We start from the raw sequence: 20,371 nt of genomic DNA on the forward strand, positions 1-20,371 counted from the left end.
CAAATGACAAGGTGCTGAAATGACTCAGCTTGGCACCCCACATACTGGTTGGTGAATTACCAAGTGATAAGCAGCACATATAGCTGCAATTTGGACTCACCCATTGTTTACATCCTTATTTTGTGTCACTCTTCCTTCTTCCTTTGCAATGATGTCTGTATGTGAAAAAATGCTGGTAGCCAATATAATTGATATTCCTGTAATACCCAGCCAGGTATTAAGGAGAGGAGCTTTGAGGAAGAGGCTCATGAAATGCAAAGTAGCTGCTATCACATAAAGGTGTGCACTTTTGGGAATAGGCTTTAAACTGGAAAACACTCTTTTTTCCCCTCCCTCAGTTCTTCCTTGGTTTTGTTTCTCATTGGTAATCCCTCTTGCTGTTTCTTATAACAGGAGATCTCTTTCTGCCTTTGTTTCTTCTCTAAAGCTTGTCTAGACTTGTATTCAAATGTTAAATATCAACACACATTATTTATCATTCACCTTTGTCTAAGCAAGATATGGTACCTACTGGTTCTTGTTAAAATGACCGTATTAAAGACCTGGTTTCAAATAGAACTTTTAAGTCATAGAATCATAGAATAGTTAGGGTTGGGAAGGACCTTAAGATCACCAAGTTCCAACCCCCCTGCCATGGGCAGGGTCACCTCACACTAAACCATATCACCCAAGGCTCTGTCCAACCTGGCCTTGAACATCACCAGGGATGGAGCATTCACAACTTCCCTTGGCAACCCATTCCAGTATGTATCTAGTGCATACTAAAGTCTATTTTGCCATAAAGACTGGAAAGTGAATGCTGAATTTGATGTCTCAAAGTGTTCCAATCAGCCAGTTGTGTCTTGGTATTCAAGATGTGTTTGTCAAAACTGAACAAGGATTTGAGGTATGTTGGTCTGCTAATGGGGACAAAACATGCACCTCCTTCCTCTTTGCCCTGGCATAGGTTAGGTCCTTTCCTGTTCCACTCCGTTTCTCATAGTCTTTATAAGAAGATAAAAAGAATTGTTTTCTGGAAAAAGTTTTATTATCAAATTACTTCTATACAGCATTTTCACCCTTGCTAAGGGAATACAGGTTTATGTATGCACTTGCTTGGAATTCGGTTCCACCAAAACAAGAAAATCGTCAAACACCACCTTTAGTGCAAATTCATGCCTTGGATTATATGGATTTTTCTGTCTTCTTTTTCCCTTTACATGTGTTTTCCTCTCGGTGTTCTCCAAGTTTGAATGAGGGAAAATTGTGCTTGTCACATAAATAGGTAGCTTTCCAATTTTGAGACAAGTGTCATCTTTACAGTACAGTGGGAGGTGATTCATCAACCTCTGAAGTCCTTATTTCTTCTTATATTCATGAAATTCCTTCACCCCATCATGGGGCGAACCCATGCTTGATATTGCACAGACAGGACATTCAAGCAGCAGAGGCTTTGTGAGGCGGGGGAGAAGAAGCTCTCCATAAGGAGGAAGAAGACCAGTGATGAGGATGTGTCTTAATAATACATGTTCTTGTCCCACCAGCCTGCAATAGGAGAGAGGAGATGGGGGTTTTAGTTATATTTTCCTTGGAAAGGAAAATTGAGAACAAATGGTCTGTTTTTAAGCAATTTACCTGCCAGCAGCAGCTAAAGTGGGTGTATGAGTGAAAGGGTAGCAAAGAACACCTTATATTGAAGTACTAGAAAGAACTCTACTTACTCCCTGGGTATCTTCTGATGAAGAGCTTGCGGACTTCATCATAGACCCATATCAAGATGGCAAATGGTACAGCCACAAACCAGTACTGAAACCTGGGAAGGGGAGAAAAATGAATGAACTGAATGAATCTATTCCAGACACTGCTTAGAAAGAAATGTTGCTTGATGGTGTTACAGCCTCTGAAGACTGAAGAAAAAAGGGACATTTCTTATAGTGATGTATTTAAAATAAAGGTTGCTTGGGTAAAATAAAGTATCTAAATCTTGCCAAAATATTGGGACTCTTGGAAAAATATCACCTACACAAGTAGGTTACTGAATCCTTGGTAGTAAATCTAGCAGATAAAGTAGTGCTGCTTTTTTTTGTGTGTGTGTGGAAACTATGCAAATAATACTCTTTTTGGCCAAGAAATTGTCCACCCTGCTCTTCATAATGAATCACACTGGTTTGGGTTGGAAAGGACATTAACGCTAGTTCCATGGGCATGGACATCTTCCATCAGACCAGGTTGCTTCGAGCCCTGTCCAACCTGAACACTTGATTATTGCATATTTCTTATTGAATATGTTAAAATCCTTACATTATACTCCATGGGCATCCTGCTCCTGTTTGTCAGCTGCTGGCAGGATGTCAAGCCGATGTGTGTTTGAGGGCAAGGGAAGTATACTGGCAATGACACTCACCTAAGTGGTGCGAAGTTCAGGGCTGTAACGTGTCCCAGACCATAGGTAAGAATCAGAGCAATTCCTATCTGGGAGAATATACCCACCCAGATGACTTTGTTCCTGCAAGAGAACCAAAGAAGAAGGGTTACAAGCCTCTGTCCATGCATAAAGCACTGATGCAAAGGCTGTGCCACATCCAGTGTTGTGGCTGTGCTCTGGAGCCAGCTGGAATGATCTGCACCAGATGATGAGCATGACACAAGTGGCAGACTTTGGGTCACTGTCTTATACTACATATGCCTCTGTCTTTCCTGGTAGCATTCCTGACCTACCTAGATTAAAGCTTTAGACATGCAGCGTGTGTTAGTGGTGTTTTCTGGCTGCACTGTGGATTTTCACGTGGTAGCTCACGTGTAAATGCAAGAAGGAAATGTATAGAGGTGTAGGCTGTGTGCCTGCAGATAAAGGAAAACAATCTGCTTTCCTGTCAGAAATACTCCAAGTGCCAATTGTTATGTGTGGTCTCTGTCCCACTAGATGCTTTTAACTCCCTGGCTTCCATGGGATTGAAGGTGCAGAGGGAAGCCAGCACCACCTTAGAGGGTTTGTTCAGTAGTATCTCCTCAGAGTCTCTGTTCACTTGGACAAGTCTAAATGTTCTGTCTATTGATCACTACACAAGGAAGTTAATAACCCGGAGAGCAAATTCCCTTTTCTACAGTTAACAATTTAATGAATGGAGAGTTAGTTTTAAGCTGATGGATTTTCAGAGTAACCAGTATGTTTTTGTTTAAAGAAAGCCTCTCTCATGAAGGAGGGGAGGTGTACAAATGGCTTGTCTGAGATTTGCAATTGCTCGAAGCCAGCTCTTGTCTTTGAACAAAGGCTGGATGTGAATGGACTACATCGCTGATCTAGTGTAGAAGTGTAGTGCAGGTGCCTTCTACAACTAGTGGTGGGTTAACTTATCCCCTCATGCGTCAGGTAAAATGCCTCCAAAGCTTACCTGAAAAGACCCTGCTGGAAAATGGAATTTCTTCGTGTTTTCCTGATGATCAAGTCAGCAACTTGCTGAATGGTGATGCTGACAAAAAAGGCAGTGTAGCCAGTCCACTGCAGGTACGTCCTCTGGTATTTAGTCTGCAAAGCAAAGGGAAAATCAAACTCTGTTCTGTCAGATACTCGTGTAGGTGACTGCAAACCTTTGTAGTGGGATTTCAGTTACGAAGGTGTGAATGCAGAGTTAATTCTGATTTAGATATATAATGATCAGATTTTGGCCAGTTGTCCTAGTCTGCTGATGAATCATAAGCTGAAGCACGAGCTTGGTACAAAGAGGTATTTATATTGATTTATTAATGGCTCCTGTGTCTTGTGAGTCCTGCAGAATGAGTGAGGGGGAGTAAGAGGCTGCAGAGTACTTCTCAGTAGTGCTGTTCAGAAGCAGGGCTGAGAGATTATGATGGGGCTAAACATGAAGTCCAGAGAAGAAGGTGCATCTCCAGAGGCTTTGAATCAGAAGGTGGCAAATTGTGAAAGAATGGATGAAAGAATAGAGTGTGATGAAAGAGTTGGGTGGCAGGAAGCTCTAAAGAGTCCTGAAGGGCCATTCGATGAAATCGAATTCTTGTTGCATTTAAACCTCTCTCTGTCTTTCCCTAATCCTTTCTTTTTCAGGACAGAGGCAGTGCCAGGGATGTTTTAGTGCTGCTTTACCCATTCCTGTCCATATGAATCCTCAAAGTCATTGATGGCATTGTTCTCCCAGTTGACTCGCACTCCGAGCAGCGTGGAAGGGAGGAAGCCTTGTTCAGCATACACAGTAAAATAGGTTACAAAGGCTCCCACTGACTGCATGATACCTGCAAAAGCAAAGAGGGAGAAATGAGGAAGAAGCCAAATTTAGGAGCACAGGGGAATGTGCTGGGTATCAGTGTTGATCTGTTTCCTATGGCATGAAACTCGCCATGCATCTCAAGGTAGTTTTAGAGCTGTTGGTTCTCTAAGGTTCTTGATCTCTAGATAAAAACCTGTTATATTGTTGAATAATGAGCAACTGGAATGAGTTAGTGTCCCTGGGGAAGGGGTTGAGTTTCAGTCCCCCTTTCCTAAGAAATGAATCAGTTCAGCTTGCTCTGCTGACACAAGAGTTGAGAGAACAGGCCAACGTACCAATCTGCAGATAGGAGTATATAGCGAGCTGCTCATTCACCAGCCTGTCTTTCCTTTTGTTACGAGGTCTCCTGTTCATGATGTCGCTCTCGGCTTTTTCGTAGGCTAATGCAACAGAGGGGATCTAGGACACAAATAAACCATCAGAGTCTTGGTGCCAATGTTTGCTGCTCGGAGGCTTATCAGAAAGGTGTCTGTTCTTGGGTGGTTCTGTTGCTGTACCCTGCCTTGTCACTATACACAGAACAAATGAAACGAACCGTGTAGCATCCCTTTGACATGTGCAAAGGATTTGAGGGAAGTCTGAAACTGTTTCATGGGTCTGATGATCATAGGACAATACAAAGGCCTAGAGGAGCCTGAAAACATTAAAGGGTCTTTTCAGCTCCCTGGGCTGGGCTCTAATGAGATGTCTGGTATTCCTCCCCTGCAGTAACTGCAGCAATCTCTATGATCTCCTGCTTGAAACACACTGTGTTTTGCAGGCTAAGTTTGCTTGTCAGCATTGATAGAAGTCTTTTCTTTCTGCTCCCCCTCCACAGGTTTTCCTTTCTACTCTTCATCTCTGTACCTGGCTGCTTTTAATCTAGCCCTCTACTCTTTCATTAGCTTGTTACTCAGTAGTAAGGCAGGGTAAAACAGCTAAATCTTCCTGTGTTCTACCTGTCCCTTTGCACCCAGCCCCTCAAAAGTGGCATGATTTCAGCAGAAAATAGCTTACAAAGACCCCAACTTACAATGTCCGTGCCCAGGTCAATGAATAGGATGGTGATAGTGCCAATGGGCAGTGGGATGCTGGCAATAATATAGATGAGAAAGGGACAGAGCTCAGCAATATTCTTAGTCAGGGTGTAGGCAATTGTTTTCTTTAGGTTGTCAAAGATGAGGCGGCCTGGAGGAAAAAGAAACACTTGTGTAAAAGCTAATTGTCATCACTGCTTTCCAAAGGAAAAGGTCAGGTTTCAACTAAATGAAGTGAAAGCATTTACTGCTTCTGTCTGCTTCCCTCGTATGTTTTGGGTCTGTTCTTTTAAATACCAACCTGCTTCCCATAGAGGCTTCTGAAAACTGACATGAAAACTTAAAAGTCTCTTTCAGTCATAAAGATTGAGGGAAAAATCCCTGTTCACAATACACTGTAGCTTTAATGGACACCATAAGCTCTTTATGGTGGGAGAAGAGTGGAATATGTGTTACTGTCGTAGGTGGAGCATGGTGAAGGTGATGTGTGAGCAAGTAATAGAGTGAAAACATAGAGAAAGCAGCTTGTGCCTTTGTGAGGCTCAGAACTGCATAGGAACAAGATGGGAAGTGCTTTTGTCTGGAGTGTGAACAAGCAGGGACAGCAGACCGATGCTGTCTGTGAGAAGGGAGGGATGATTCACTTATTGTCTGATTGCCATGTTCTAAATGGATTTAATTCCCTTTTTTTCCACATATCAAAATCCCATTTCCAAAGCCAGAAAGAAAACGGGGGTGAACCAGGAGGGGAGGATCAGGAGGCCCCACCAGTGCTGTGCAGCTGTCAGCAGCTTTCAGCTGAGAAAGGGGATAGCAACGTTATTTTTACCTTCCTCCACTCCCGTGACAATAGAAGCAAAGTTATCATCCAGCAGGACCATATCGGCTGCATTTTTAGCTGCGTCAGAGCCAGCAATGCCCATAGCAATTCCAATATCTGCCTTTTTAAGAGCTGGGGAGTCATTGACTCCATCTCCAGTCACAGCAACGACTGCTCCCTGGAACACACAAAAGGATCCAGATGTGGGGTTTGTGAGGAGATGGTGCTGTCTTCCCCTAAGGATAGTCACATTCTACATCTTTAAATCTCCGGAAGAACTATTCAGGAAATTCAGGGATATGATTTCCTACATCCTAGAGAGTAGACTTCTAATTAGATGCACATAAAACACAATCTGATCATTGCTTTCTATGGAATATAAAGGGGAACACCAAGGCTTGTCTGTGGGGAATCTGTTCTGTGCTTGTCTTCTTTTTTGTGATGTTCTTACAGAATCAGTCAGTTTTCATCTCATTTGTAAGTCACATAACTGTTCAGCTGGTGCCCATTCTGATCCCAACAACTTCTAGACATTGCCTTCTGTGCTAGAATTGCACTAGTAATCCGAAAGATGGAAAAACCTGATTATTCAACTTGGTTTCTTGGTTATATTTCACTACAGATAACAAAAGTTGATGCAGAAGTTCCTGGCTTGCTAGCAATACAGAATGTTCTGAGTGAGGAAAAAAGCCTGTCAAACTGATTAATATAAATACTGAATGTCCTGTCCCTGGGGGGATTTAGCACAGTGTCACTACCTATAAATATTGCCGTGTACAGAAGGGCTTATAAGCTCTAAGTACTAAACATAGCATGTAGACTGGCTGGCACAAGTTGAGTGGGGAGGATGTTCCTTTTCATCAGTTAAAGAGGCAAATGTATGAGGAGTGTTGGTGTCTGAGCAGTGCAGAACACGTTTGCCACAGGCCATTCAGAAAGGATGAAATGTGAAGACTTCATCCTTGTTTTTTACACATCCTGAAAGCAGGTCTTCAACCCAAAGAGCTGATAATGCTGACTGGAAAGCTTAGCATAAAACAATGTCTTGTGCCATATCTCCTCCTCTGCAGAGTTCAGGCACAGCAGTCATGTGGCTTTCAATTCACAGCATCTACTTGGAGATGGCATATCTGAGGGGAGAATCTTCTGATGACAGTTTGAATCTCTTTCAGAGCTCTACACATGTCATTTCTTTCCCTTCTGCCTCCTGCACTGGCTGCCCTCTGCGCTCCTGTATGTCATATTGCCAATGGGACAAACTCCTTAAATCATGCTTCCTGTGGGTTGTTTCACAGCTTTGAAAGGAACACAGATAAGGCTTGGTCCTACATTAATCATGCTGTGATGTTTTGAGGGGTTCATACCTTAGAGTCATGGAATCATTTGGGCTGGAAAAGGACCTTTAAGATCAACCCCACCACTCCCAAGTCCAGTACTAAACCATTTCACTTCTAAACATTCCTGTGGGCAGGATATGCATAGGTCTAAATGGCCACAAGAGATTAAGATGGGAGGATGTGGTAACACGTTGTTTTTATCTGGGTTTAAAGAATTCTTGAGGGGAAGGCTCCTTCCCAAACAGTCTCTGCCCAGGAGCCTTTATGTGCAGCACAGCAGCTTCCCAGATTTATATGCAAAAGGGAGACCCTGGGTACCACTCCAAGCCAGGACTCTGTGCAGCCAGTGTTTGTGGCACTCTTGTTAGATAATGCTCTTGCACGGTAGAAAGAGAATAAACAGAGCTTAGAGAGCACTGGAAATTGGCTTCCACCCTTTCACTTCTGGTATGATATCTGCCTCATGAATACCTTCTAGACATATATCTGTGTCTACCCTTGTACAGCTCTTACCTGCCTTTGGCAGCCTTCAACTATAATCAGTTTCTGTTGGGGTGATGTCCGAGCAAAGACTATCTCTGAGTGGTTACAGAGGATTTCATCCAGCTGCTGCGAGCTCATGTCCTTCAGCTCCATCCCATTAACTACTGCTGCTGTAGCTTCTCTGTAAGAGCCATGGGAAAGCTGGGTAAATTCTCCAACCAAAGGGCTGAGATAAAAATAGTGCACTCATAGAATGGATGCAGGTAGTAAAGAGAGCACAAGTTGAGTTAATTTCAGAAGCATTAGTTGTTAATCAGCAGGTGCTGAATGAAAGCCACTGTTGAAATCCAGAGTGAATTACAGTTACCTGGATACGGAGGGGAGTCATTGAAGCTTCTTGAACAGACAGAACAGCGGGAAAAGCATTTTAAAGAGAGCTCTCAGTGGGAGGGTGGACAGTAGAGGAGGACATCTTTTCTGTGAAGAGTTTTTATCTTTTGTGATGTTATTTTTGTCACATTTAAAGGCTGAAAGAAGAATTGGGACTGATGGTCCTTGGGTTGTGTGATTCTGCACTTTGCTTTTCACGTGTGTGTTTTGTCAAATGGGCCGTGACAGCAAAGTCCAGCGAGATCTGCAAAGTATAATTTGCTGAGTTTTGTCAGAGGAGAGAGCCACTGACCTAGACACGTAGTTATTGAGGTAAAGGTGACATGCTGGATGGATAGATAAAGAAACAGAAAGGCATTTTGGCTTGCAGGCGCTGACGCCCGGGGTACCCCTTGTAGTCTGTGTGCTCTTACCGCCAGTTGACTTGCTCAACAGGGATGTTGAGGCGCTTGGCAATATCTTCCACGGTCTCGCTGGTGGCTGAGATGATGCCCACACTCTTGGCAATGGCTTTGGCTGTGATGGGGTGGTCACCAGTAACCATGATAACCTGGGGAAGGGACAAGCGGATGTGTGTGCAGTGGCTGGAGCGAGATAAGGGGAAATAGCTCGGTTGTGGTAGACCAGGAAGCAGTTTGGAGCCTGAACATGGAAATGTGTGCTATGTACATAGCAGTATCAGATTATGGCCAGTAATTACTTAGCTCTGTATTGACACCTGGTCTTTATCTTTTGTTATTGGTGATAGTTTATCAGGGCTATAAAGGAAGAACTTGTAACAGGCGGCAGGGTTAGAATAATGCAGAATAAAGAAGCCTTTATGTAAGGATTTCTAGTAAGTATACTCAAAGGCGAGGATTCATTAGAATATTGCATTGTAAACCAGATCCTTGTGACAGAGGTGTCCTCACAGATAAAACACATTTTTTCTTGGTTTTATTGAAGAAAAGTTGCCAGACCTGTCTTCAGACTATAGAAAATGTCCCCAGGATTGGGACTCATCTGAGATGGGTAATTCCTAATACTGTTTTTCTTTTCTTTAGCAAGATTGCCTCTCTGCCTAGAGCTGAAATTTCACTTGTGGGTCCCCTGGAGTGAATTAGAAGTACTGCTTCAGGTTATACTTGAACAGCTTGAGATTAGTGATACTTATGCATAGAAGTTCTTATCAGGTGTAGCCCTGTGTCCTAATGACTTCTCAAGAACTGTTTCTGTAACCTTATTGTGCTTACAATGAGTAAGTCTAGCTGGCATGGGTTCTGTATTCTAGAAATGGATCCAATGAGATGGTATCTGAGCCTTTCCCACTTTGGGTTTCCAGTTTTGGGGTTCCATGCACTTCCTATCATCCAATTCCCACTGAAATTGTTTTGTCTCTCATGGCCTTCAAGTCACAATTATATTAACAAGTATTTATGGCTTTGGCAGTTGTTGCTAGAAAGACACTCAATGACAATGTAGTGGAAGATCTTAAAAGCTTTGTTATCATGAATCTTTCTATAGAATCACTGCATTTTTCACTGTAAAATCCCTACCTTGATCCCAGCACTGCGGCATTTTGAGACAGCGTCTGGCACTGTGGAGCGAGGTGGGTCAATCATAGATAAGAGCCCAACAAAGCACAGGTTGGAGGTTGGGAAGTTCATGGAATCTGTGTCGAATGAGTAGGTGTCTGGAAACTCATTTTCAGGCAGGTACAAATGGCAGAAACCTGAAAAGAAACTTGGGTTCATGTGGTGTACGAGAAGTAGTGGGAGAAAGAGAACTTGTTCTATAGCTTAAGGCTTTGCTCTTGTCCATAGAACCCTAGTGTCTTCAACCAATAGCTTTTTATGGAGGATTTCTTTTGACCTGCCATTGTAACCTTCACATCAAAGTTCATAGAGAGTCAGTGTTCCATGTGGCAAAGATAAGGATACTGCCAGCAGGGAAGAGTGGTTTCCTTTGTGGATTACTCATGGGGCTTTTTGGCTCTTCAGTGTGGCAGATCAACATCAGTCTAAGAGCAGTAAGGGCATCTCTGCCACAGATATCTTGGGGGCTGTCAGTGTGCTTTTAACACTCTGCTTAGGAGGCTGTATGCTTTCCTTTCTCCCCTCTAGTGCAGGAGGAATGAATTCCAAACACTAGATTGCACCAAGCTTTAAACCCACCGCACTTCTCTGATAGTCCCTTTAGTTGGACTCACCCAGCACTCTCTCTCCCATGCCCCCCAGCTCCATGTATGCTGTTTGGAAAGCTTCTGCCTTTTCACTGTCCAGTGGTTCTTCTTTGCCGTTGATCATGATGGTGCTGCATCTCTCCAAAATCCTCTCGGGGGCGCCTTTCATCACCAGCAGGAAGCGTTTGTCGTTGGGATCGTCGGTCTTGTGAATGGAAAGCTGTGTGCCAGAGATAGGAAATGATTTGAAAGAGCATATGTGACCCTCGCTTGTTTCTAGTTTGGGTCACTTCGCATTGAAGTAACGTTTCTTCTTCTCCATGAGGTTATCATACAGTCCATCAAATTATAGCTTAAATTTACCCTGTCATTGAATTACCCCATCAAGATTCCTAGGTCACAGATAGTTGCGTTAGACCCAGTGATAGAAATAGTTTGAAGTTGGAAACAATCTGGCATAATCTCCAAAAAATCAAACATACCTGGAATTTGTTGGTGGAGTTGAAAGGAATTTCAGCCACTTTCTTGTTCTGTGCTCTAATATTCATAACATCGCCCAAAATGACTTCAGCAAATTTCAGCAGAGCTGTTTCAGAGGCATCACCTACCACAACTCTCTGTGTGCACAACAGAAGAAACTGGTTATAGAACACGCAATTCTGTGCTTCTATCAGGAGAGCTTGCATGGTTCTGTATCAGGTTCTGTGCTTAAGCAGCAATGAATCTGCACTGCTATATTCAAGTCCTCCTGGAAAAGTATTACAGTAGAAATGTGGGGCATCTTTGCTACAGCAAAGAAGTGAAATTAGCGTTAGATACTGTGAAAGCTGATTTGTGATCACTTTCAGGTTATTGTGGTGGCACTGTAATGCAGTTATAGCATAGCAGCAGGCATGTATGGGTGAACTGACTGATGCAAGGAATCAGATGGCTTTTAATAGTATAGCAATTGCTAGTGTGTTCTTTTTCCAATGTACAGTTGCTTTTGGCTGTGTGGTTTTTCTTTCCCATCTTAAACTTCCTGTGAGTGTTTAGCAGTGATACTACTATAAATAGTAACTTAGAAGGTTAGTGTAATAAAATGGAAGTGATTACTAAAGCCAAACAGAACAACTTGATGTATTACTGTTTCAGAGGAGGAGAAATAAGATGATGTGTACTAGGCAGTACCTTCATTATGGGGAGATTCTCCTGTCCTGGTCTGAATTCTGCCCGGTTGCAGAGCGTTACAATCTTTGATAATGCTGTCCATGATGGAGAACTCTGATCAAAAGGCTGGGCTGAGAGGAAACAAAACACACATTGTGTCCTTTAGCATATTACATGATGGAGGTAGACACTTAAGTTTGAAACAACAGGATTGAATTATTTGCAGAAGAAATCTGTTCTTTTGATAGGTTCTGTTACAGAAAACCATTTGATGCAGACCCTCACATTCATCATTTAGCAGTTCTGGGTTACATAGAATCATAGACATGACAAAACATGACAGTTCTTGGTTTATTTCCCAACTAAATTTACTGTCAGCAAAAAGATTTGGATCAGAACCTCCTCCAGACTTACTTTATGTGAGTCAAATGCAGACATTAATTCAGTTTTTCACATCTGTGTGTGAATAAGTGACTTTGCTAATGCACACTACACTTATGCATGGAAGACAGACATGTCTGGTCTGTCTAGCTAAAGGCATTCCCATTGACACCAGTTTGACAGCTGTAGATACGGAGCTTTGATCCAGGTAGTTGCCCCTTCCCAGTTCCCCCCTCCCTTGCCATATTTACTTGTTTGATCTTCACTGGTGTCAGCTGAGTAGATCTGATTATCAAACCAGAGGTGAGCAACCGTCATCCTGTTTTGTGTGAGGGTCCCTGTCTTGTCAGAACAGATGACAGAGGTAGAGCCAAGCGTTTCTACAGCTTCCAAGTTCTTCACCAAGCAGTTCTTCTTTGCCATCCGCTTGGCTGTCAGGGACAGACTCACCTGGCAGAAGAAGTTCAGGTCACTATTGGTGAGGCACAGTTAGAGAGTGATGCATTGGGAGTACATACTTCGGCTGGGAGGGTTGTGTTTGTTTTGGGATGGGTTTTCTTTTAGGAAGAGAATTTTTAAAAGCGTTATCTTTTGTAATAGCCTTACTGAGATCAGAGGGTTGGCTGTAACCAGCACATTTGCTGCTGAGAAAAACTCACTAATAGAAATAAGAATGTTATTATCAGTCTAGAGGAGGTTTTAGATGGAAGAACCTGTACTGGGTGGGGGGGGAAGCTCCTAGTCAATAACTTAATGAATCCTGAAATGGTTCTTTTCCCAGCCAAGAATATTATTAGTGCTGCCTTATATGTGTTATTAAGAGGAATGTGACTTTTAGGGTACAAATAGGAACAGGTTGTAGAGAAGTGAGTCACATTATTCTGCTGGTTAGCAATTGAGAGAGAACAGTAGTTGAAGAACCTTGTTTCAAACCGGATGGTTGTGCTGCAGCTTCTAAGATTAATTATCATAAGATTAGTTATGCCAGAATTCCAGTTTCATGGAATAAACCACCACTATTTCAAATTCAGTCACTTAATAAATAGTCACTTAGTAGTCTGTTCTTCACTGGTTAGTGTTGTACTGTAATGACTTAGGAGTGATGAACAGTGATGATGACTTAAGAGTATTACAGAGGCAACCAGTGAATTCAAACATAGACTTACTGTTACTGTGGCTAGCAGTCCCTCTGGCACATTTGCCACAATGATGCCAATTAGAAAGATGATGGAGTCCAGGATCTTATATCGCATAGAGACAGATATAATGAAGAAGAGAACACCGATGGAAATGGCTACTCCTGCCACCAGGTAGACGAAATGTTCTATCTCAATAGCAATGGGTGTTTTCTCATTTCCTACTCCTGAGGTGAGGGAGGCGATCCTCCCAATGATAGTGCGATCCCCTGTGTTGATTACAATGCCAGTAGCAGTGCCTGGAGAGATAAAGAGATAAAATACTGTCATAAACCCCTGTCAATAAAATACTAAAGGAATAAGACTCAGCTCCAGGAGAGACTGCTCCTGTATTCTGAACCCAGGCAAAGACCCTTCTCAGCCTTAGTGTGGCTGAGACTTCACCCCAGAATTTACATTCTTCCCCTTAGAAATCTTACATGTTGGTGAAGAGAAAGGAAAATGTGAAGCATTTTTATTAATTGGGGTATTTAATTGCATTGCAGTAGGACTGTAGTGCTAGCCTGGGCACTGTACAGTCTTGTAGCAGATAGACTGTCAGGTATGACACACATACCTTTGACTGTTGAGAATAGGAACAACCCCTTTACATATGCAGAGCCCTCACACAGGAGCATCCACAAGTACTCAGAAGCATTTGCAACTTGGCAGTTCTTAACATAATGATGGAAAGACTGCAATGAAACCACTATTAGGCCTTTTTCTCTGTACATACCTTCCACACAGGTGGTGGAGTAGAAGGCAATGTTCTTGGTCTCCAGGGGGTTCTCGTGGGTGAAGTCACAGGAGCGAGACTGTGGTTCTGATTCCCCTGTGAGTGAGGAATTGTCCACCTTTAATGAAACGGAGATATGCCTGGATTAAAGTTAGTCATATGCAGTTATGTCTAGCCCAGAAGGCAAGGTGGTGACACATTTAATAATGGGTGACAGGACCATCATCTCTTGTTTCCTTTTCTCTGAGAGAGTTGCTGTTATCACTGAAGGATCCTATTCCTGTGGGAATTCAGCTCTGTCAATGATGTGTGTCTGTCACTGGCATTTCAGTAGCAGCCTGAAAGAATACATGATTTGAAGATCTGCCTGCAGGTCTGCGGAACCCCTTAATCTGTTGGTATTTCTGCCTCTGGCCTGGCAAAGGGCATTGCTAGAACATGGTGTTGACCTAATGGCTGCTTTTAGTGTTCAGAGAGCAGAGGTGTTAGTCCTAGATGAGCTGAGCATCACAGTATAGCTGCTGCAGTCTATGATTTAATTAGATTATGACTTATTAAAGCTCTAATCACTCATATTGGGTGTGCAGGCAATCTTTAGCTGTAATACCCCGTGCTCTTCAAAGTACCTTACAACCCTGAGCAAAGATCAGCCGAATGTCCGCTGGGATCCTATCTCCACCCTTGATTTCCACAACATCTCCCACCACCAGCTGGTCTGCTGGCAGCTCCTTCTTTTCTCCATCTCTGATGACCAGAGCTTGCTGAAAGACACAAGTGTGACAAAAATTAGCCATGTGCCATCCTCTGAACCTCAAGGGGTATGTTCAGGTGGGGCTTGCTGTGCTTTTGTCACTTTGAGGTGCATTATCAGAATGAACTCTTGTCTCAAATGAAATGCATCGGTTGTTCTCACCTGTGGAATCATTTTACTGAAGCTGGCCATGATGTTTGTGCTTTTAGCTTCTTGATAGTAAGCAAAGATGCCAGTGAGGATGACAACCAGTGCCAGGACTACTCCAAGGTAGAGCTGATCAATGAAAGACACAATCTGGTTAATTTGAGACAAATACTCAACATTTCTTCTGCTAGAATACATTTGAGTTCTCTCTTGTTTCAGGAGACTTAAAGCGAGGTATTGGTCAGGGTAAGACTGAAGAAAAGACCATTGAAGTTTAATGATCAAATAAAGCTTTTTGAGTATGAAAAGAGCTTTTCATTGCAAGTTTCCCATCTCTCTCTAAACTATACCTGACACAAACCTGGACAAATTGTATTCCTAGCAGAGTTACTCATAAGTGAATGGAGTCCAAGACTCCAGAGTCCTTTCTGGACTTTAGTTTTGCTGTTATAAGTATTCAAGTATTATGTGGTTATAAAACCTTCAGATAGGCACTCTTAGGCAGGAGCGGTATGTCAGGTATTTGAGCATTTATCAGAAACATTCAGTACTGGGGGGAGAGTCCTGAAAGAATAAAAGGCCTCCTTGTAGTTACTGAATAACACTGAAGTAGTATTTAAATTACTTAGATTGTCACAGGTTCCAATACTCTGCGGTTATTCAACTACTTACATTGTCAAAGGGTGACTCAGCTCCCTGGGCAAGCTGAATGCCAAATGAGATCCAGGAGAAGACAGCTCCTATCCATAAGAGAATGGAAAACCCTCCTATCATCTGCTTAAGGAACTTCACGATTTCAGGGGTGGCTTTGGGAGGAGTGAGTGCATTGGGACCATCCCGCGTCAAAATCTGTGCTGCTCTTGTACTGGAGAGACCCTGCAAAAGTAGACGACATGTTTAAAAGGGAGGCACAATAAAACAGATTCTGGTTTACCCTTAAATAATGTTGGTCATTTCACAGATCAGCTGTAGCAACCTGCATCTTTGACTTCCAACCCTTCTGATTTCAGAGTGGCTACTCTTGGTTAGCTGCTAGGAAGAAATAGGTATTTCTTTACTGGAGCATTGGATCTGGGGCTTTGTCCATTCAGAGTTTTCATTCTGTCAGTTATCTGTCAAGTACACCTGTACCAAGTGCTTGGAAAGCTGGGGGAAACCAGACACTGGTTCTTTTGCTGCTGTTTCTGCATGTTCACCAAGAAGTTTGTGGTTCGTGGGTTTCTTGACATTGTTGTCTGTACTCTGACCATGCTGCTTTGATATCTGAATGTTTGCTGTCAAAGGGACTTGGGTGTATAGTTCATCTAGTGTTTCCTTCAAGATAAAATCATTTCCAGTGCACTCTTGGTATGAATCGTTACAGACACTGCCAGTGAGAAATGAATTGTAGTGAAATCTAAATAGTGGGTAAAACTATAGAAAAGCAGAGGTCCTGATGGGAGCTTTGAGTCTTGATGGGTCCTGAGTTTTGAGCAGGGATTTTGATTTCAGATCAGTAGTTCAGGCTTCTTCAGGCTTGAGAGAAACTCCAGTTTAAATCCAGGTCAGTGCTGCATGTTGGCTGGCTTAGGCTTTAATGGGAGCATGAATGCATGCATTTCCACGTACACCTATGTATGAGTGTGTTAGTTTGAATGCTTTCCTACTGCTTCTAGAAAGCTTTGGGTAACCCAGAGGCAAACTGATTCAGGCAGTTTCTTAGTGATGCGTATGCACTTACTTCACTGATGCTGGTACCATACTTTTTCTCCAGTTCTGAAGTGCTGAGCCTGTGGTCATCCTGGATTCCAAAAGAAAGAGAAAATGATAGTGAGCAGAATGGTGACATTTTTATTTCAGCAGCTGGGGAATGTTCAAACTGCCTGGATCTGGAACCATGGATCCACTTGATCCAGTTGCTAGTGTGACATCCCACTTTCGTGAATAGACAAAATGCAACTTGCATATTGATATGCAAAATATCTTCCACTAGAAGGTGGAATTTTCTTTGGAGAGCACTTTTGTAAATAGCTCCCTCCTCCAGCAAATCTGTCACAAGAACAGAATGGTGATTTCATGTTAATACTGCTTGTTACAAATATCTGTGCTGCTTTTAGATAAATAGATCCTCTTTACATGCTATGGGACTCAAGCATTTGGTACCTCAGGCAGTATGTTCATAGAAGAAAGAGCGCGGTGTCAGGGTATGCGTGACAGCAGTCTTTGCACTTGATTGACAGGCAGGGTGTGTGAAATGACTCAAACCACAGTTAAAAAGGGTGCGGGAGAGGGAAATCTCAAAGTTCTCCTTTCTCTGCAGTGACACTTCTGTGGTGTCATTGACCTAATTACATCTTGTGCCAAACTGAGATTTAGAAGCCAAGAAGTGAGGGATCTCACAATTGTTTTCACAGAATGATTCATTGGTACTTGGATGAGTCAATTAACTTGTCTGTGCTTTGGTTTCTCTTTAGAAACATGGGAGTAATGTTACATCCCTGGTGGCAAAGAATACATTGGGAATTAGCTAGTACTGGGTAGACCTGGGAAACATGATGGGTAAACAGATGGTCCATTTTTGGGGTTCCTTGCCTTTGAAATATCATCTGGCCCATAAGTAGAGTGTCCTTTGAGTTGCTCTCAGAGCTATTCAGAAACAAGGTCACTATAATTACCTTCATTTTTCAGATTGGGAAACTGGAAAGTATAGAGAGGAAGCCAACTTTTCCAAGATCAGCCAGCAGGTCAGTAGTAAAACTCAAGTTTCTTGAGCTTAATAGAGTGTCCTTGAAGTACAGTGCAGTTAGTTTGAGGGGGGGGAAACCTGCCTAAAGCTGAGGTGTGCTTTTAGATCTACTAGAAATCTCTGGATCAAAGCATCTCTGTTTCCTGGTTCACTATGCAAGTTGCAGTTCCCAGGAAATAGTGGTTACAGTTATTCCATTTGAGGAGATAACGTTCTGTACCATTGGTGGCTTAATTAAGCTAGAATTATCAGCTCATTATAGGTACTAATCCTGCACAGCTTTCTTCTGGCATGAGGAAGTGAATCCTTCCCTGTGTTAGGATTTTGAGTTAAAATGACCGTGCATCAGCACTTCCCTCCTCTTCACCAGCCTTCATTCAGACAGTGGGTAGAGGCTGTCTGTCCTGTCAGCTGTAATAGGAGCTTAGCAGCACTCACCAGTTCCAGTTCTTTCTTAAGTTCTTCTGTCTTCTTTTGTTTCTTGTTGCCTTTTAAGTCCTTGTACTTTGCCTCTTCTCCAAACTCTGTTTTTTCTACGTCTCTTGTTCCATAGATCTCAACCGAGTAAATATCAGACTTTTTCTGTAAAAGAAATAAGGTTTTGGCATTGTTGGGAGCATCTGCTGGGACTTGAAGCAGGAAAAAAATACCACAAACAAGTCAAACTCTGACAAAACTACTTTATTAAACAAGCTACACATTGTTGCTCTTACTCCTAGCAGCTTTGAGTGTTAGTTCATTTCTTATCCTGAGGTTTCTTCAGCCTGTGTTAATCATGGGCAAGTCTTCAGCAGATGTACATTGCATGATTCCTTTAGGCATGTGCAACACTTGTAGTACTTTATGGTCTAACACAAAGTATAGGAATACTGCCCCGGGATCTCAAAGCCATTAAGTCATTTATCAGCTCCAAGAAGAAATCAGTGTAAAAGCAAAAGATTTGGGAAAGGAAAAGGGAGGGAAAACTGCTCATTGAGAACTTTGTGTGAGAAAGTTTTGCTTCGATTAATAACTTGGGATTGAGCTGTTTCCTAACTTTTAATACTGGAGTTTGAAGGGCAAACTTCCTGTGTTGCGAATTCAACCAGCTTCCCTAATCATAATGTTCCAGATCCTAATTATCTTGTAAACTACATGCCATGCCTTGGAAGAACTATTGGTTGACCCCATTTCAGAGGCTTCCTTATGCATTAAGCATCAGAGCTTCAGGACAGTCATGTTGGATCTTATCTGATGGTGTGCTCTGCTAGTGGGACAGCAGAGCTCATAGGCTGCTGTGTGATGAGTACATACACACTCTGCAGGGCATTTGTCAGTGTTTGTACTCCTGTAGATATGATATTTCAGATGAGTTGAGAGTAGATGACTTAATTACATGCAGACTAAACCAGAGAGATAAAGTAATGGAAGCAACAATTAAAGAACAAGAGGACTGGGACATGTTACTGCTGTTCTGAACTCAAAAGTGGCGTCTTATCCTCAGATGCCCTTTAATGAGAGGAATGTTGAAGTCTTGGCATTGTTATCTCAAGGAAGGGAAAAGCTAAGAGCTGGCAAGTGGTTTAGGGAGTTAAAAGTCTGAAATGCTTTTCCTTAAAGCATTTGAATTTGCTTGGTGATACATACCCCAAATAAAGGGCATGTCTGTTATAAGCAGCTCTATTTTTTGCTACCTCACTGAAGGTTCACAGCCTGGTTTCTCTATTGAGATTTTTCATTCACCTTCCTCCTTCTCCTCCTCCTCTCTTTAACAATCCTAGCCAAGAATCTGTTCAGCTTTTCAAATCCCCTTAAAGTAGAGAGATGAGGAGAGGAAGAAAACAGCTCTCTATTGTGAGAACTTAGCAGACAGAGGAGAATTACAAAGAAAATCAGTGAAGTTAGTAAAATCTATTGATCATGCCTATGCAGGATCTATGTATAGCCTTTAACCTGCAAGTTTTCATAAAATCTCAGATTTTGGCATTGCAAAAGGGATAGTGTTCATGGAACTGTTGATTGTGAAACTAGCCATTCCTAGAATTCTTCCCCATCCACTCTGATCTCTTTACTTTTTAGGATCAGAGGTGCATATCCATCTACAGTGAACATTTTAGTCATTAAACAGTTCCATTTTTAACTTAGCTCACATTTATAATATAGATAACTATATTAAAACTTAATGCTTGTTCTTAAGAAGAAATACACATGCAGTAGCAGCAGCTCTGTGAACAGTGTACTCACCTTTACCATGTTGGAGAGTTTATTCCTTCCCTGATGGAGTGAAACAGGCAAGCCAAAGTCTCTGGATGAAAAGCAAAAGCTCCACTGGAGAATGAAGTGGCTCAGGGCAGTTTTGGCTGTTGGAGTGCACGAGCTCACAGAGGTTGTAGCTCCCTCTCCACTGCCCAGTAGATGTTAGCTGCAGTCCTGCTTGCACTTCAGCATCCTTTAGGCAGGACGGGTTCAGTGTCCAAAGCCTGTGGAGAAAGAACAGTGTTTGCCAGTGCTTTATAAATCAGCATCTTGTGCTGCCACTCCACCCCTCCCCTTCCAGGTCCAGCCCATCTTCTGTTTCACCTGTAGTAGGTGGAAAAATACCACAGTAATGGGCATGTGGGTTTCAGGTCAGATAGTTTCTAATTATTCCTTTGTAGTGTTTGCTCACAAGTAGGGAACCAGGTGTATTATTCATCTTGCTAGAAGCAAAGAGTTTCCTTCAGAGACTTTCCAGCACTGGAGTCCCCTTATTCCCAGCTGTGGTGGCAATGTACCTTTTGTCTTGTCTGTTCCCATGAGGTTTGCTTGCCTAAAGTCCCTAGAAACCAGATTCCTGCCCTGTTTAGGTGCTCACAGTGA

At 42.5% G+C, this 20,371-nt stretch overlaps 1 protein-coding gene across 1 annotated transcript; it reads right to left on the minus strand.

Moving 5' to 3' along the window:
- Window positions 1–1,005: 1,005 nt before the first annotated feature.
- On the minus strand, window positions 1,006–20,020 carry ATP12A (ATPase H+/K+ transporting non-gastric alpha2 subunit). The gene is made up of 23 exons (XM_061368475.1): window positions 19,757–20,020; window positions 17,972–18,115; window positions 16,529–16,588; window positions 15,481–15,684; window positions 14,824–14,937; window positions 14,537–14,671; window positions 13,911–14,028; window positions 13,166–13,434; window positions 12,251–12,449; window positions 11,640–11,749; window positions 10,952–11,086; window positions 10,497–10,689; window positions 9,844–10,019; window positions 8,722–8,858; window positions 7,949–8,099; window positions 6,108–6,276; window positions 5,275–5,429; window positions 4,538–4,661; window positions 4,082–4,227; window positions 3,372–3,505; window positions 2,384–2,485; window positions 1,701–1,792; window positions 1,006–1,524 (listed from the first exon to the last, which is right to left on the minus strand). The coding sequence occupies exons 1-23, from the start codon at window positions 19,763–19,765 to the stop codon at window positions 1,496–1,498; spliced, it is 3,105 nt and encodes a 1,034-aa protein (XP_061224459.1). The 5' UTR covers window positions 19,766–20,020; the 3' UTR covers window positions 1,006–1,495.
- Window positions 20,021–20,371: the final 351 nt, after the last annotated feature.

Source organism: Neopsephotus bourkii, unplaced genomic scaffold (assembly GCF_033783945.1).
Source record: "Neopsephotus bourkii isolate Nb327-2 ecotype Australia unplaced genomic scaffold, CSIRO-AGI_Nbou_v1 NB_1433, whole genome shotgun sequence".
NCBI classification, from domain to species: Eukaryota; Metazoa; Chordata; class Aves; order Psittaciformes; family Psittacidae; genus Neopsephotus; species Neopsephotus bourkii.